This window comes from Cynocephalus volans, chromosome 14, assembly GCF_027409185.1.
Source record: "Cynocephalus volans isolate mCynVol1 chromosome 14, mCynVol1.pri, whole genome shotgun sequence".
NCBI classification, from domain to species: domain Eukaryota; kingdom Metazoa; phylum Chordata; class Mammalia; order Dermoptera; family Cynocephalidae; genus Cynocephalus; species Cynocephalus volans.
The window spans coordinates 36,802,592-36,822,182 of NC_084473.1; the positions used below are offsets into that span (position 1 = coordinate 36,802,592).

Genomic DNA, 19,591 nt, shown 5'->3' on the forward strand with positions numbered 1-19,591 from the left:
TTGACAGTATTAAACATCATCCAAGTGTTTAGCTTCAAATTTTGGACAAGATCAAGCAGACCTGGATTTCCTAACACTATCATTCAGAATTTTATGAACTTGCACTACAAGTTACTAGTGCCTCTGTTATTTTGTTTACAAACTGGGAATAATAATAATAACTTCGTTGAGAAAAAAAACTCAGAGACAATGTGTGCAAGCATCCGTATTTTGCCTGTATTATAGTATGTACGAAATTACTGATAACTAAATTATGTTTTAATTATTATAATACCTATATTTTTGTTGTGAGAGATAATCAATAGTTTATTTTTTTGTACTAAATAAAATAGAAATAGTATTATTAGGGTTTCCAGAAGTTATTCTTTCTATTAGCTCTGAAGAGATTCAACTGATTGACTGATTTAAATAAGGAGGACTGGATAGTTTAACCGACCTTTAGGGAATTTTTATTCTAAGATGAACTTTTTTGCAGACTCCTCGTTATCTAATATCCTATTTCTATAAAGTGGTATCTTGAATAGTTGCTATTAGATGACTGGAACTATCCCCCAAGACATAATATAACATTTTATTCTAACTGCATAGTATGTCAGTATCCATTAAGTCATGAATTAAAATTTAAGAACAAAACATACAGAAGTTCAGTTTCTTACCTTATCAGCACACATTGCTACTTTAATACCATGTTTTGTAATTTCGTAATGCCATGTATTTCTTACATAATTATGGCAGTCTTACAGAGTTCACTACACAAAATATTAATGTCTACGATTTATAGAGACACTAAGGTCTATCAAACAAGGAGGAGTTTTATAAATTCTCCTTGTGGTTCTAATAACACCCAAGATAAACAAAATCCACAATAATAAGTTTTCTTAGTCCTTTCAATTTGCTCAATGATTACTGTTGACGTGAAATTACTTTAAATCATGTTGCCCGATTTATGCTTTCTTATTATCATAGCATCCCCCCACCACATGAATCCCTGGAAAACTTAAGATGAGAGAATTACTCTTCAGTTGACACTATCATCCATAAGATATATTCTTAGTGTTTGAAAATGGTGGGTCATTTTTTTCTTTTAAAAGGCAAGAAGGCAGTATTTCAGTTTTACCTTTAATAAAGGATGAATTTTTTCTACTGGGAGAGATAAAGGGTTTCTTCGCTTCCTCTTTTCAATAGCCGATTGGGCATCAGCTATTGCCCACTTATCAATTGGATGAGGGAAACTTTTTTGGACACGTTCCTTGGAAAACAGGAAAATAACAACTAAGCAACAAATACATTAAATAGTTCTCTTCACTTAAAATTTACTTTTAAAATCAAAGAATACCAAAAGTAGAGCTTTTCACATGTGGTATAATTTACACTACAAACATAGGTAAGCTAAGAGAACACTATAATTGTCAATGTACTAGTTTCTTAATTAGACAATTAAGAGACTAAACATTCCTTCTATTATCTAGAGGGGAACTCACATCCTGAATTTCAGTGTCGCTGTGATAAAGCTAAAAGAATGAGTAGAAGCCACGTTAAACATTGCTTTTATAAAATTTCACAGAACAAGACCTAAGCTCAAGAAGTAAGTACTTAAATCCAATTTTCATTCTTCTCCTTACTTTCAATACCAATTACAAGCTAAAGTAGCATCTTGCAATTGAAACCTCAGAATTTTTTTCTTTATCTATCAAGCAAAGGTATTTAACTTCAAAACAATTTACAAATCATTGAAATCAATGGTTTACGTTGGTAACTACAATTATAATACACTGAAGCTTATCTGTAAAGTCTTTTCATAAGTTATTTTTAACAAAATACTCCAATTTAATTTCTAGCAGTTATTCAGTTAAAATTTCCGTTGAAAGTGAAAGAACTCAAGTTACTCTAAAGAGCCGAATGTCTTTATTTTAACGAAATAATATAATTCACTTTGAACAAAAGATGCTTTCATCTTTTCAAATTTTTAAAATCCACTTGCAGGATACCATAATTAAAACCAGTAGAGGTCGCTATTACATAACTCTAATTTTGAACTGATCAGTATTCAACTAGCAGCACATTACCCCTGATTTTAAATCTGAATAAAAAGTTTTCTCAGTTGCTACTAAAATGGAAAATAAAAAAATAGACTGCCATGTGATACTCTGGAGGGGAAAGGAACACAATGATTCTAGGACATCCTATGAGCAAATTTATAAATTGGTAAATTTAACCCATTCAATTTTAATAAATTTTCTCTTCATCTATGTTCAAGGCTAAATCAGCTGCCAAATAAAAAAAGTGACTATTTTCATTCTATTTAATAGAATGAAAGAAATTATTGTAGTTTAAAATATAGTTTACAAACCTTTTCAACCACCTAGTTGAAAGCTATTTGCCAGGATACTTACCCTCATGTAGTAAAGGCAATACAAAGGTCCAAAACATAGGGGAAGTGTGGCAAGTGAAAAGGAGAGAAGAGGGTGGGAAAGGGGTGGAAAGGAACATCCAAAATAAAAATTATTTTCTTTTGTTCCAGTCAATACTATAGACTTGTTAATCAAAAAATGACAAGTGATTTAGGACCAACTTTACCAAGGTTTTCAATTAAAATGTTTACACTGACGGGTTTAATCCATGGTTAACTGAACAGGTGTAATCATGGGGCAAACCTAATAATGGTATGACTCTGTAGCTTTCTAACTTTTTTTTTTAACCTCGACTCATAGTAAGAAATAATAAATTCTCAGTACATTTTACATTACACCCTTACACACGATACACACACTCAACTGAAAGTTTCAAAAACAAATCTTGCCCTTATTATATGCAGCACACTATTTTCTGTTCTATCTTATTTTTTTAAATGTTGGTTAGGCAATGCACTAACAGGATTTTATGACTTACTAATGGGTCATAATTTGGAGTCTAAAAAACACTAGTGCATAGTGGAGATAGAAAAGCAGTAGAAGAGAAGAGAAGTTGAACTCAATCTGACAATTCTAAATAGATTTAACATGTCTTCAAAAAAAAAAAAAAATCACCAGTGGTGTGGTCACAGAGGCAGACTGTAGTCAGGGGGTTTAGGTAGAAGAGAAAGAAAATATAACAATGAACCCTTTCCATATCAATTTTATCCACCTCATTCCAAGTTTATCTATTGTTTTGAGAAAGGAAAGAAAATCTGGAATGATGAGAAAAGCAATAAAGGAAAAATGATAATGTTGAACACCATATTTTAAACTTATTTATTAGTGTATTAATGGATCCAAATGATCAAATATATACTTAGGAGATAATACCAATGGCCAGAATGTATAGGAAAAGATTCACAGGGTCAAAAAAGCTACATTGAATATGGAAAGGCCAAATTTTAAAAATTATGTCCTGTAGTGGCAAATTCAATCATAATTGTACACCAAAATAAAATTTCTTTCACAAATATTTTATATATATATTTTATATATTTTTAAAGTAAAGAAGCCCAAGGAGGGATGATCAATGAAAGATTTATGAATTAGAATACTAATACTCTTAATTTCAAAATTAATAACTTCATTTGTTCTAAATGAGAAATTCCATCTTGAATCATATCTAGTACCTTTGGAAAAAAATGAGATATAGAGCTGAGTTTGAGATTCAGCTCTGCCTGTTATTAGCAGAACTTTGTCTTTTCTTTCACACAATAAAGGGTGTTTAAATAGATAATCCTGAAGATCAATTCTAATACAAATATCCTAGGATCTATGAAAATTCCTATACATGCACTTCAGTGCAAAAATTCAGATCACCATGTACTTCTGTAGTCCTATTAGTAGTAATAAAGGCTTAGAATGTGTGGGATAATTTTTTTTCCTTGAGAAAGGTATAAAATATGAAGAAATTACTTGGGAAATCTAAATGTTAATGGAAAACTTATTTGAAATTATAAGGACTCTTTAGGATGCCAAGGAAGTGAAAAAAAAGCTAAAGAAATATGTGAATGGAAAAATAAAGCAGACTTTTTACATTTTAGGATGAGAAGGCTCATGACAAAAAAAAAAAAAAATCTAAGATAAAGGAGTCCAAGACCAGGAATGAGAAGAAAAATATATCAGTAGCCTGAGAAACCAAACCTGGACATACATGCCAGAAAGGGAAACAGGAAAGACATAACAAATGGAAATCAGTCTAGTCAACCAGAGAGAAATGAAGAACAAGTACAATTATAAAAGGACAAGATCTAAGAAATTAAAGAATACAGTTTACTAGGGACATATCACAGAAAAAAACTACTACTAGCTTTATTTTAAAGACTAAATATAGAAAACGATACTAAAGGAGAGGGAAAAATAAAACGAATTAGAGCACTTTTTATGTACAGGCATATGTTGCTTAGCGTTGGGGATACATTTGGGTAACATGCGTCATTAGGCAATTTCATCATTGTGAGAACATCATATAGTGTACTTACACAAACCTAGTTGGTATAGCCATTATAACCTATGGGACCACCGTCGTATATGTGGTCTGTCATTGACCAAAACATCATTATGCGGCACATGACTGTCCTATCTTTTAACACTTGAATTAATTTGAATCAACAGAGCCAAATAACATATACTCTTCGTTTGCATTCCCAGAGCATTTATATATACTTCCTTATTCATCTGGAACTCTGCCTGACAGATAGTAGATAATCATATATTGGTGACATGGATTAGTGAATATTGGCTGGCTACGTCAATAAAATAAAATCCCATTCATTTGGACTGTGATAGCTGACAATTTGTGATAATCTATAAGAAAATTTATCAAAACTTTTTAATAAGGAAAGCAAGATAAGTACGCAATCCATCTTTTTTTTTTTTTTTTTTTGGCAGCTGGCCAGTACAAGGAAGAAACCCTTGACTGTGGTGTTATCAACACCGCATTCTAATCAGCTGAGCTAACTGGCTAGCCCCCCGCCCCCCGCAATCCGTCTATTTTCCAGCACTTTTAATCATCTATTTTCCTAAAACCATATGGCAAATAAAAGTCACTCTTATTTTTTCATTAAAACATATCACTTAGGGGCTGCAAATTAAGCAATAACTGCCACCCTATTTGGAGTTATGCTTATACTTTAAAGCGAAGTGTATTCTTCTTTAATCTTTTTCAAAAATTAATTTTTTAATTGGCATATAAAACTGTATTTATCATGTACAACACGATGTTTTGAAGTATATATACATTATGGAGTACTTAAAACTAGCTATTTAATAAGTGTATTACCTCACATGGTTACCATTTTTGTGGTGAGACAATTAATATCCACTCAGCATTTTTCAAGAATGTGAGTACAATATATCATCATTAACTATAGTCACCCTGCTGTACAATAGATCTCTTGAAGTTATTCCTCCTAACTGTAGATGTATTCTTTGACCAACATCTCCCCAGCCCCCTTCCTCTCTAACCACCCCAGCCTCTGGTAATCACTACCAAGTGTGTTCTTTAGAAAAAATTTAAAATACATATATCCTGCTAATTCAGATTGATCTATTTTTTTAAATACATCTTTCTTATATGGCCCTCAAAAAAATTTTTTAAAATTTTGATAAATTCCGTCACCCCAAAATGTACTTGAAGGGCTTGCTTAAATTCAGGGCCTATATTATTTTAAAAGAGAGCTACGTAAGAGTATTAAAGAAATACTGAATACTAATAAATAAGGAAAATGGAAAATTATTTCCTGATACAAGAACCTAAGACACCATTTGCTATGGTCTGAATGTTTGTGTCTCTCCCAAATTCACGTTGAAAACTAATCCCCACTGTGGTGTTAATAAGAGGTGGGGCTTTTAGGAGGTGATTAGGATTAGTGTCCTTATAAAAGTGATTTGAGGTAGGCTGTTTCCCCCTTCAGCCACGTGACAACACATAGAAGCAGAGAGAAAGCCCTCACCAGACACTGAACTGCTGGTGACTTGATCTTGGACTTCCCAGCCTACAAGACTGTGAGCAATAAATCTGTGCTGTTTATAAATTACCCAGTCTAAGGTATTTTGTTATAGCAGCCAGACTGGACTAAGACACCATTGTACCCATCTAAGTATTTCCACATCTCCATATTCTTATCTAAATACCCTTTCAGGAATGGTATGGGAAGAAGTGTATTTGACTACAGATTGGAAAAAACACAGGTTTCCATTATTTCTATCTATTCTACTATTCTTAGGGTCGATTTTCTAATATATAAAATATGGAGAATAGTAACTACCCCAACAGGGTTGTTGTAAGGACATAAAATTTATATAATAGTACTTCGAAATTGCAAAGTCTACTATACAACTGATTGATATTTCTATTACTGTCATACTGTTATATCTCTTTCAAAAAATCTGTCCCCAGCCCCACAGCCACCTCATTGGAATCTCATATGGTTACCCCTGTTTTAAGGGCTCAGGTAACATGCTTAAGAATAACAAGATAGGGTATTGGGTAAATATCTTGGATATCCCAGAAGTTCTAAGTGAGTATTAAAAAGCTATGAAATATTCTTTAGAGTCTTGCATACCTAGATATTGATTAAATCTATGCAAGTATAAGACTCAGAGAACATAGTTATTTCTGAGAATTCATGGAGATCTCCTTGAATATTGGAAAATGATATATTAGTTTCTATATAAATTAAAAGGAGGAAATTAGATAAGTATAGGTACTGTGGAACATATCTGTAAAGAGATGAATTTGAATTTGCAATGTCACTAGACTAGCAAATTTCTGTAATGTACCAACATCAGAATAATAAGCAAGATGAGACCTGTAACCCCTTTCTAACACAGCAGACATAAGGTTGGATGCTGCATTTTATTAATACTGTGGAGAAACACATATCTAGGATCCAAAAGAGCAACTGGAATTGTTTATGAGAAGGAAGAGTCACTCAACCCGTTCTATTTAAGATCTATCTACTCTGTGAAGCCCAATATAAATAGGTACCTGAAGGAAATTATGAATAAAAGACATTTGACCTCTATCTTATCATTCAATGGAAAAATGGGATAAAAATGTAAAAAACCTACTTTGTATTACTTAGGAATTCAAAGTGAATTACTAATCCATAGTATGCAACCTTTTCTACATTCACAACCTCTTTAATTCAATATTCCTTAATACCTCTTTGCCTCAACTGAAATCCCAAAGACTTCTAGAGCAGAAACTGTCCTTGTACCACAACCCACATGAAGATGGATTTAGCATCCTTACCACTCCTGAAGCTGCTTCTGGAACATCACACTTCTGCTTTCATGTAAAGATCTGCCATTATCCTGTGTGACTTTATTGTCTATGTTAAGGACATGTAAAATACTCTGACCTCTGAATTCCTTACACACTTCATCCTTGGGACCATTACCTCCAGTCCAGCCACCACCACATGGCCACATCCTGCTTTGTAACTATGTTACCAATGAAAGCTTAAATTCAAACAACTCTTTCTCTCATCCCAATCTATTCTATTTCTCTCACTCAGATATTCTAGTGTTATCAGTTCTCTGACCTTATTGAGAACTCCAATACCCTATTCCCTCCATGTTTTTCCAATTTAACTGCCCTCTTCTACCTGGTGGGATAGTTTAGTGGAATGCATGCTCAAAAAGCTAAACTTTTGGGGTTAGAGCTACTTATTAGCTGTGACCTTGAGCGAGTTATTCAACCTGTCTGTGCTTAAGTTTTTCACATTCATTGATTCAACATATATTTTCTGAGTGCCTTCTCTGTGCCAGACACTGTTCTAGGTGCTGCGAATTCAGAAGAGAACAAAAAAATCCCCGAAGCTTATATTCTATAAGGGGGAAAAAAAATAACACCATCTTCACAGGGTTATCATGAAGTTTAAAAAAAGATATAAGCATGTAAGTGTTTAAACTAGTGCATAATATTATATAGCAATCACTCAAACATCAGCAATTATTACATTTCATTTTTTCCCTTATCCTATTTAGATTCTCTCATGCTCTTTTCAGCAGAGTTTCCCACTAGATACGTCTATATATCAATCTGTCAGCCCTCAAGGGAATAGGGCAGGGCCTGAGGTAGCTAGAGATTACCTCCCATCCAGTCACTGTGTGCCATGAAAACATTATTACATTCTACATGCGTCGTGTCCTGAAAAGGTTGCAAAGCACTGCCATTATCAAGTTTCACAATCCCCTTGCTCTAATGTTCTGCCATGGTACATTCAAGATGAAACACCATTCAACCCAACTATCTTTTTTTGTGCTCACACTTGACTGCTGCAAAAGAAAAGTCACAGAAACCCAAAGATTTGAACCACTACACACTTGAAGTCATTAAAGCCAAATGATTCTTCATCATTACCAAAAATCTTTTCTATTTCCAGGTCTACCTCTCATTTTCTACAGTTAGTACTTCAAAACCTTCTTTTTTCTCTCAAACTTTTGACTCTTTCAGAACTCAATTTAGCCATCTCTTCTAGGAAGCTATCCCTAAACCCCAAAGCCTATGTTAGTTGCACCTTTTATGGTTTCCCACATTCCCTTTACTCATAACACATTATGTTATTACCCATATACCTATCTGTATCTCCATTAAACAATAAGCCCTAAAAAGACAGGGGCCAATTTCATCTTTGTAAGAGATAACAACAATCCTTCCTAGGTATTTTAGATGTTTCTCTCTCTTTCAGTTGGGGAGAAGGAATTCATTTCCCACCTAAAATACATGTAACAACTGAAGATCAAAAGATTGGCTTTAACAAATGAAACACTTGGACATACTCCACTCTTAAAGGTGTGAGCATATCATTCTAACATCAAGAAATTATTCATTTTAGCTTAAAAGCAAAATACAGAATAGTTTAGCAGCTAAAATATATACAAGCTATCATATACCCAATACAAAGTTAAAATAAATCCAGTCTTCATTTTCTTATATACCATATATATTTTGTGAATTGAAGAACAAACTCTTCCCCTTCACTGACATTACAACAAACACACAGATTATACATACACAAAGTAAATACAAGGCAAAATTTATCATACCTCTACATCTGAAGCACTTCGGGGCTGAGCTTGGCATAACATATTTAATAACTGCAAAATTAATTCTTCAACATACTGAAGAGCATCATCATTAGACTCAAGAGTAGGATGAACTTGCCCCTGAACCTATAAACAAAAAGCAAAGTAATTAAAGTGTGGGTTTGTTTCATCTAATTAAATAGAAAAATAATTTTTTAAGACACTGTGGATATACCATATCCTCCACCCCCAAAGCAGGCCCATGAAGAACCTGGCTGGGGGCCACCTCCACTTCATTTCTCTATCCTCTCCCACCTGTCCCTCCCACTGCTCTACATCTTTGAATTTAAAAAATAATCATAAATACATTTCTAAAATGTGTATATCTATTGCTGTACATTGTGAATAGCAAAAAAATTGGGGGAAAGAATATTCTTCCAGGATTTGAGAACTATCATCAGATTGAGCAAAGAATTCTTTCATGTCATTTAATGAACAGTGAAGTTCCAACATATGTCTTTGTTCCAACATATGTCACTTTGGTCTTAAATGTGAAAGAAAATAACAATGAACATTCATGTCAGAACTACACTTGTTCATCAATAACATGAGCAACTTCTTTGCTATATCAGATTGTAATCAAGCATTTATTCATAACCTGATTTTGTCAGATCATGGTTGCATTATAACCTTAGGCTGGCTATAGATGTAAGAGTTTGGCAAAACTCAATGAAAGCATTCTTTTAGAACCAATTGGCCATATGGAATTTATAGTTTAAAAGTGTTGTATACTTTAAAAAATAAATAAAAATTTTAAAATGTGGGTATATACTTAAGAACATAGTCTGGCCTGCAAGCAAAGATTTGAATGTTATTGACCCAGAAATCAAGAGTTTTCGACCATTTTTCCTAGGCAGATGTACCATACAAGCTTTTAACATGCTCCTGGAGTTCAGTTACCTACTTGTATAATTTCAATGTTGTTTTCCCCTGCACCATGGTTACAGTGAGATACAGGAACAGGGAGAGGGAGAGAGTGGCTGAGGAGGTAATAAAAGATGCAGTCTGTGTAGTTTTTGCCAAGAACCAGTTAGAACATTTATTCAACGTTCTGCTTTGGCAAAACTGGCCTCCTATTGGTCTCTGTCCCTTATTTAACTCTACCTTTCCTACTAAAGGATAAAATCCAAGAGGAACATGTATCATGATGTTCACTGATATACTTCTAGCATCTAGCCCTGTGCAGGGCACACACAGTACAAGCTTGATAAATATTTATGAACATACAGTCACTCTATATCAAATGACACAAAATGGGCACTTTGATAATTTGAGACTTTGTTTATACTTTATAGGAAGATTGGTGGTCTAATAATCTTTATTAGGGAAGATTTATATTATCTTTCATTTCTATTTTCTCTCAAACTTTTTGAAGTACCTTCATACATGATATGATTCAAAACATAATCAACTCTCCAAAGGGTGGGAGAGCACTTATTGGATAAAAGTGCACAATACTCACTGGCCAAAAGCATTCAGTACAGTCTGTCCTGCTAAACCTCATTTGCTGAGAAGGTATGACAGCCTCAGTGTATGGGGCGATTTTTATAAACAGTGTACTATGTAACGAATTTTTAAATGTATGTTAAAAGTACATGTTTATGCATATATATATATACACATATCCATTCACATACTTTTTAAAGGCAAATATTTAGAGACTAATAGCATTATAACAATTCAGAACAGCATGCCTCATACAGTATGAGGTTTGAAACAATTTAACAACTTAATTTTACAGGTGAAGAAACTGGCCCCAGAAGACTTAAATCATTTGCCCAAGGACTTTTGATCATGTTTAGTATAGCAGTTACCAATATGATTAGAATTTATCTGTTTACAAATCTTTCCACTCTATTAGATGAATGGATATATTAGATGATATACAGTTAAAATAATGGAGAGTTTGGACTAGAACCCAGAATTTGTGATTCTGAGTTCAATGCTTTCCATTCACCATGCCATCACACTGTGACTGTGTGTAGGTATCAAACCTTGTAAATTTAATTCCTCTTCAACACTTAGCATGATTGAACAACCCTTTAAAAAAAAACCCAAAAAATAAAAAAGGAACTTAACAAAAGTTTTATTTTTGTACACTGAATTGCAGGTCCCCAATGGCTTAAACTGTCTTCTCAGATACACTTTATCTTCATAGCTGACTTATCTTCATTTAGCAGTGAATCCTAACACCACATGGTGGGCTATTTCTATTTGGCTCTCAGTCAAAAGCTCCTCTCATTTTTGAAACTCTCTTTTTTTAATATTAGTGACACAATCTATTCTACTTCTTCTGATTACCTTGCTGCTTTTCCATTTCCTTGTAGAGTTCCATATCTTCCTCCATCCCTCAAATGTGGATTCCACCACTGTCTGTCTGCTCCTACTGTTCTTTCCCCCAAATCTCATTTACTTCCACATTTTGAACTAACAGCTGTGTGGATGACCCCAAATCTCTCCCTAGTCCTGATTTCTCTCCTGAGTTTTAGACTCATACTTCAAATTACTTGTTAAGTATTTCCACCTATTTTACCAATATCTCAAGTTTAACATGAGAAAAAAAAAAGTTATAAAAGTTGAATAAGAAAAACTATCACACGTAGAAGGTACTTAATATTTTCCAAATGAATGTGTGTGTGTGTATGTGTGTGTGTGTGCGTGCGCACGTATAAGAAAAACGCAGTATAGACATCTCCTGGTTTCACTAAGATGTAGTCCTAGAAAATGTAGCTATAGTTGAGGGTTACATTCCAAGAACCCTGCATCACATAAACTACAGCCATAGATTTACGAAACTGCAAACTTTTAGAATTAAAAAAGACTTTTGAGGTCATTTAGCGCAGTCCCTCTATTTTAGCAGATGAGAAAAAGAGACATCCACAATCCTGACACTAACTAGTAATACTATAAGTACTAAACCTGGGCCTTTGGGCTTTTAGGCCAGAGCTCTTTCCACTAAACCCTAAACTGCCAAACCTGGAGGAATCTGGGGAATATCCTAGTGGACCCATAAGTGCAGGGAGTGGGTGCCTGTAGAGCTCTTTTACCTGCCCATAATCCTGCTGACTATGCCAACTGTCAGGCTAAGGCTGGGTCTGGAGCTCACAGACCCCTCAAGCCGGTTCCAGACTGGGTCACAAACCCTTCACATACCAGGCTGGGTCCCCAGACTCCTCACACACCAGGCTGTGTCACCAGGCCCCTCACACTTAGGTCTATGAGCTAAGTAACCAGCAAAAAAGGTCCTTGGAAGCCGTAGGTTGGAGAGCATGGCCACGCATGGCAGACACCCAAAGCAGACGACAGCCAAGGTCGTGGTGCCATGCAGTTGCACTAACTCCACCCCACTACAAACAATTTGCTTACAAAGAATGCACCACACCACCCCCAAGTGAACGGGCAGGCAAGGGGGCCTGATTAAATTATTCTATTTTCCCAACGGTGCCTATGGACCATATCAATTTATATAGTGGGCTTCTATATAAAACTTGGCTTAAAGTATGTTATCATACTTTAATAAACATTGGCATGTCATAAATACAAATATAGTTCTATAAATCCTTATAATTTGAAAAGGTAAAATGATCATTGATCACACAAAGGATCCCAATGATTATAAATTATATAAAATTATAAAAACACTAAAAACCTGACATAAAACTGAAATGCAAAAGAAAATAATAAATATTAAGATGAAAATAATTAATCAACAATAATCCTAATGATTAATTCTAACTAATAATAATAATAATTCTAATAATAATAATAACTCCTACTTTTAAAAATATCAAAGCCCTTTGGATTTAGATATCCCGAAACATGTTTTAGAAAGTGCTCAAGAAAGTGTAAAGTGATCAAGTTATTTAAAAAAAAAAAAGTTAATTGTTTTTCAAAGAAACCCATGTAAACAATATAATTCACTAATGTCGCCCCATCTCTGGCTGCTCTTCAATTTACACTTCAGGTTGTAATCCAAACTATTTGCAATTTGCTGAAACACAGCATGTAGTTTTATTCACACTGTTCTCCATTCCTATCATTTACTCTTTTACCCTTTTATCTACCTAGTCGACTTTCAAAACTCAGATTTCATGATTTGGGAAGACTTCCTTGTTTCTTACCTCTTTCTCAGGCAGAATTAATCTCATTCATTTAACTGGTATATCAAATCTATTAAATATCAGACCCTCTGTTAGGTAGGTGCTGGATATACAAAGATGAATCAAACATAGTCCCTGCTCATACCAGCCTTATACTCTGCTCTGTGCCAATCCCTGTACTAGGTAATACATTTTTGTTATTGGGTTCATCAGTGCATTGTAATTACATGTTCCCTTGTTACTTCTTCTATTGGACTGTGATGCTCCAGTTGGGCAGGACCTTGTTTATCTATTTACAGAATTATTCTCTCCTTGCTTTTCACTCTAAACCCCTGATGTCCAATAAATACTCAAAGCCTCTGTGTTGTAGAGGTGAGAGGCATAACATATTTCTTTCTTGGAAATAAGATTGAAAAGGGTGGCAATAAGGCTACAGAGTCTGTTTGGTTGATTTTCAAGAGCATAAGCCCTTAAAGCAGAAGCCATTCAACATATGAAGGCAGAACTAAAATAGACACTTATATGTGGAATCAAATAAATTGTATACAACCATGGTAGTGAAATGTAATGGTTAAAAACAAAAACTTGATACTCCTTATCATTTTAGCACATATAATTCAAATGTTGATTAAGTTTGGCACTCTGTGTGATTAACATTTAGAAATTCAAATTTAAAGTTTTATTGATTGCTATAAATAGCCTAGTAAATAAATAAAATCAAAAAAATCAAAGAATTCATAAATAAATCAAAATCATAAATAAATCAAAGAATCCATTTACTTAAAAAGAAAATAATGCATCTTCCAAGATGCCAACTATTCTAAGCTTCTGGACATTAACCTTTACCACATCTTAAATCTGTCAAATTGGAATCACAAAATTCATTCCTATAAGAGATCAATAAATTGTGTTACTTCCTTAAAAACAAAAAAACCCCTCAAAACCTCTGACTGAAAAACACAAGCAATGGTCCACGCTTAAAAGGCAATCACAGAACCAATTCCTAAAAATACACAGACTGCTCTTTATTCTTTCAAGGAAGATGCTGGTAGATATTTCTTTAAAGAGCAGACAGAAGTAACATTATATTTCATATACAGATAGAATAAAAACACATCTCTTCCAATGAGCTAGTGTTACAGCTAAAGTGTTCTATTCCATTACAAATGGTACTCAAAGACACTTAATAGGCCAAATGATCCAAATCATTCAAGACCACAGAATTGGTTACCCTGCCAAATCTTATGACAGCCTTCAGAAGCCATCTACAGTGGATATTTACTAAGCGGTGTGTGTGTGTGTGGGGGGGTGTTTATGAGCAATTATAATAAGCACTTTGAATTGGGTTTAAACTAGATGTGGGTTTTCCCTTATATGTAGTTTTCAAAAACATTATTTTATACTTATGTTTATTAATATAGAAGACTTCATATATTTCTTTAAATGCAATTACTTAAAGTAATGTAAGTACAATAAATGCAAATACTTCACTAAAGAATAAGAGCCACAAATAAGAATTTTATATGACCATGACAGTAACTCTTTTACCATATCCAATTAAAGATGCCATCTTTTGAATTGTAAGCCTTCCTTAAGGACTACTTGCTTCTATCTTGACAGTCTATTTTGTCCCTAGTAATTTCTAGCAGATTCTGAGGCAACTTTGTTGGCTATTATTGCCAGATTTTGTGGAATCTAAAAAAGCAAAGAGATTAGGTCTATATCAATTCCTAGTTGTTTGATACATGAGTCCTCTAAATGTATTCAGGAACCCCTTGGGTAAACTGCCAGAAAACACTATATTGAATTCTGATGAATCTTTAATATCCTTTTCTAGCTAATGGCTCTCTGAAGAATTGGAAAGCCTTCTGGATTGTATTCTGTCATGTCTTGAGCCCAGATCTGCTACTTTTCTTTATAACTATAATGGGAGAATGTGAAATGGAACTGATATTCTCAAAACCTTTACCTTAGCAAAAAATAAGGATTTGAATGGTCAAATCTCTTTCTCACTGTGACAATAGTTTAGTCAATGTTTGATGTTTCACATGCTTATTTCTCCTCACTCTGAGGTTAGTTTGAAAGTCAAGGTAAAACTCCTTCATAAAAAATTAAACTAAAAAAGGCAAAAATCAAATCAGAGAGCCTACATCTTTCCCATATTTCCCATAAATAAAACTAACTAAAAATATTTTCTCATTTCTTGATGTCCATTAATTAGTCTTTAGACCCATATATATAACAAAGTTGTTTTCCTGAGCTCCTGTTACTTGCTGGCGACATAAAGATGAACCAGGACATGGCATCTGCCCTCAAAAAGTTCAGCTCACAGAGGAGCTAGACATGAAACAATTAACTATAACACTAAGTGATGAGGGCTAAAATGTAGTTACATTTAAGGTACAATGATGACAAAAAAAAAAAAAAAGTGGCCCTTGCTGGGGAGTGTGAGCAGTGTCAGAATCCTTCACAAGAAAGACATACTTGAACTGGGACATAAAGAAAGAATGAAGGCATAGACCAAGGCAGAAACAGCGGGAAGTGGGAAAGAAGGGACTGATAAGGTGGAAGGAGATAGGTGCGGGTAACTGTCTTGGGGGTAGAGGGAAGCAATGAAAGAGAACCACCAACTTAATCAAGATGGAAGCTATGAAAAGACACTATTTTGCAGAAAATATAAGAAATTCAAGTCTGACATTTGAGTGTAAGGTATACTACAGCTAGGGAAACAAAGCTGAAATTGCTTTTTATCAGGTGGCACCTAATTTTCTATGTATGTATGTATATATGTATGTATGTTGTGGAGAATTATTTGGCCTAGTAGTGTTTCAAATATTCAAGTAGCAAAAACAACATAACTGTTAGGTGTTTATGGTAGAAATAAATTTACTTATTAACCTACTAGGTGTAACTAGAGGAGGTAAAGAGGGCTTATTTAATAGACATTTTTTTACAAATAACTTAGCCCCAATTAAAGAAATTTTTTTTAACTTTAAAAGCTCAATGGCTACAATAAATTGATTGAAATAGGTAAAAAATATTTTGAGTACTTATATAATTTGGTTGTGAGCAAAATATAAATTAAAAATCTGATAATCAATGCACACTTTACAAGAAGCTTTAGACTACATATGGCAAAAAAAGTGTGTATGTACAAAATAATAAAGATAACTTCATAAAATTTTTGAAATAAAAGCAATTTTAAAAGAATGATATAGTTAACATATAGCATGAAGCTTTAAATTACAGGAAATATAGTTATTAAAAAATTCTATCTCATAATATCTTAAGAAATTTTTAATTATAGTAGGAGATTCAAGCAGAGTGAATATTTACAAAATAAACACACATACAGTGAATATTTTAAAAATATTCACACACATTTCTTTACTCAAAACTAAATAATAAATGACACTATAATCCTGGAACATCTTATTTTACCAGAAAGCATGGAAGCTCTCAAAGATGAGTAGGTCATAATAAAAGAACACAGGAACATCATGGAGGAGCTTCTCATTGGCCAAAGATGAGTTAATTTAAAACCAAATCAACTGTACCTGATTGAAATATAATAAATTTATAAAAACCCACGAGGTCAAATGATGTTTAAAAAACCCCAAAACTCATATAACAGCATTGGAAATAACTGGGGCACTGATTTTTTACCCTGAAAAAAATTAAATATACATCCTCTTTTCCTGTCTGATCTATACTTCGGGATAATCAAATAGCTAATGAATCTTCCTTACAGAAGGATTCCAGATAATAGATGTAGACAGAATGCAGAGTTAGAAAACTACCCATTTGTAACCTGAATGACATAAATTCAAACATCAATCATAAATAAATGAAACCATTAAACAAAGAGCTGATCTTTATAAAGGAGGGTTCATGCTATCTGCTACCTCTTGAATCCCCTGATCAATTTTAGTTAGTATTAATAAAACTGGGACCAGATTTGATGCTGTGTGAAACCACACAACCTCCCATGAAGTATTCTAGGGGGGAAAAAAAGGTGAAAATAATCTAATAAATCCTCTAAAGCTAACTTTCATTTACAGAAACTATGACATATATAAGGACAAGTTAGTATCACATGGAACAAATGGCAGGACATGAGGTGGGCAAGAGGTAGAACATAAAAGATTTCTGTATGCCATGCTAAGAAAATTAAACTATACTAAAAATATTGGTGCTAAGGGAACTTTTATTTTACATTCTAAACATTTCAGTTATGGAACTTTGGAAACAGAAATCATCCATACTTGGAGGACAACCTTTTTTCTTAAAAGGAGTCTTGTTAGTTTTTAATTCATAAAAAGACAATGCAACAATATCTTAAGTTCACCTTTCAACTACACTCCCTATACTTACTGTCCACTAATTTTAGGCCTCAAAAATATGTACAAAAATCAAATGTACTTAAGTAGAATAGACAAAAATTGAACAATATGCCCACATGATACCACTGGATAATATGTACATAAGTTTCCTAGTTTTGTCCACTGAGAGGGCCTAAAAGCACTGACACCTTAGTAACAGTGAGCATACCCAGTGTCCAGATCATGGTTTCTAACAACATTCTCCAATAAGAGCAACCAGGGTTCAACAGACAATGGCTTAGGTCTGAGGAAGAGAATATACACAGTGAGACTAGAGCATCTTAAAGTGCCAGAGAGTAAAGTGGTACTCAGAAACCAAAAGGATGAGAGTATGTCAAAAGACATAAGGAGAAAAAAGAAGAAATGAAAGAAGATGAAAAAATAAGGCATAGGAGCAAATATGAAAGATATCCCAATGGTCAAAACTGGAAAAATTTGAGTTACAAAATAAGTAATATAGAACTGGTTCATAGCCCAAAGTATAATACATACTAATACATACATGCAAAGGGTATCCTTTCCAAAAGATATATATATTTCCTAAATAAAAGATTTCAGGTGCTTCTGGATAGCTGAACATATGGGAGGTTCCTGGAGGATGGCATGCCTGGAAAGGGCATGGAAGCTCCATACCCCTTCCCACTTGCCTTGACCTATGCATCTCTTCCTCTGGATCCTTTGTAATATCCTTTCTAATAAACCAGTAAATGCAAAAGTCAACAACTCTAGTTTAATTGGAATGGGCTACACTCAGACTCTGAGGCCTGGTGTGAAGCTTACCACTGTCTGCTCTGGTATACAGGAAGAGCATTAACACTGGAAGCCATACAGCTGGGCTTGCTCTGGAATTGAAGGCTTAATCCAGCTGAAAGAAACCTCTGGGAATGGGTATCAGAAGATTTGGCCTTCATATATTTCCATTGTGACAATATGGAATATGACAAAGGGATTCCCGTTCTATTATTGAACAACTCATGTGTACAGCAGATGAACAAGCACCAAAATGCTAACAGTAATGTTTGAAAAGCAAAACTTGGAAACAACCCTTTGTCCATCAACAGTAGAATGGATGAATACATTGTAGTAATTTCAGAAGATGGAATATTATACACCAGTGAAAATTAATGACCTACAAGCTACATACAATAACATAAATAAAATCTTATGTTTTGGGCAAAAATATAAGTCATAGAACGATACAAACAATACTATTCCTTTTATATCAAGTTCAGAAAAAGGCAAAACCAAATCATGCTTTGTTTAGGGATTTAAACATATGTGATAAATCTATAAAGAAATGTAAACAGTTGACTAGTTAAAAACTCAGGTACACAAATGTTCAATCTACTATTCTTTAAATTGAATGTGCACTCTTCAATGTATTATATACATTAAAACGTTAAGAAATTGACAGAATATCACCAATAGTTTTTTTAAATATTATTTTTCTAGTTTTGAAAGTTTTAAGTATTTTCTTCAATGAATGTTATAAAATATAAATAGTATATCACTTTTAAGAAACATAAATATTCTTATTTTTAATTTAGATGCTGAATATTGAGCAAATGAATTGATATAACTAAACCTGGTCCTGGTATTTAGGGATATGAGATTTTACAAGTTATTAATTGCAAATTATGAGGAAAATTTTTTGGATGCTGTATATAAGTATAGAGTTGACACTTTGAACAACACAAGTTTGAACTGCGCAGGCAGACTTTTCACATACATGGGTTCTAAAGGGCTGACCGCAGGACTTGAGTATCTGTGGATTTTGGTATATGCAGATGGTTCTGGAACGAATTCCCTGCATATGCTGACGGACGACTGTATATATACATATACATATACACACACACACTCTCTCTCTCACACGAGGGTACTTCAAAAAGTTTATGGAAAAATGGAATTAAAAGATGATACAAATCTTTCCATGAACTTTCTGAAGACCTCTTTTGTGTTATATATATATATATAGTGAAGTTTAAAAATGCAAAGTTCTGTAATTTTATATATAGGTGCTTTCTATTCATCACAGGAAATTCTTGATTTTTGAAAT

The 19,591-nt window shown here is 33.7% G+C and overlaps 1 protein-coding gene across 4 annotated transcripts in view; it reads right to left on the bottom strand.

Annotated features, from left to right (window-relative positions):
• Positions 1-19,591, bottom strand: part of SOS1 (SOS Ras/Rac guanine nucleotide exchange factor 1) — a 157,949-nt gene that overhangs the window by 86,254 nt on the left and 52,104 nt on the right. For all 4 annotated transcript variants that reach the window (XM_063078408.1, XM_063078407.1, XM_063078406.1 and 1 more), the window contains exons 2-3: positions 9,012-9,137; positions 1,118-1,249 (exon numbers count right to left, since the gene is read on the bottom strand). In XM_063078408.1, coding sequence (XP_062934478.1) covers positions 1,118-1,249; positions 9,012-9,137 — 258 coding nt within the window. The remainder of the gene's footprint in view (positions 1-1,117; positions 1,250-9,011; positions 9,138-19,591) is intronic.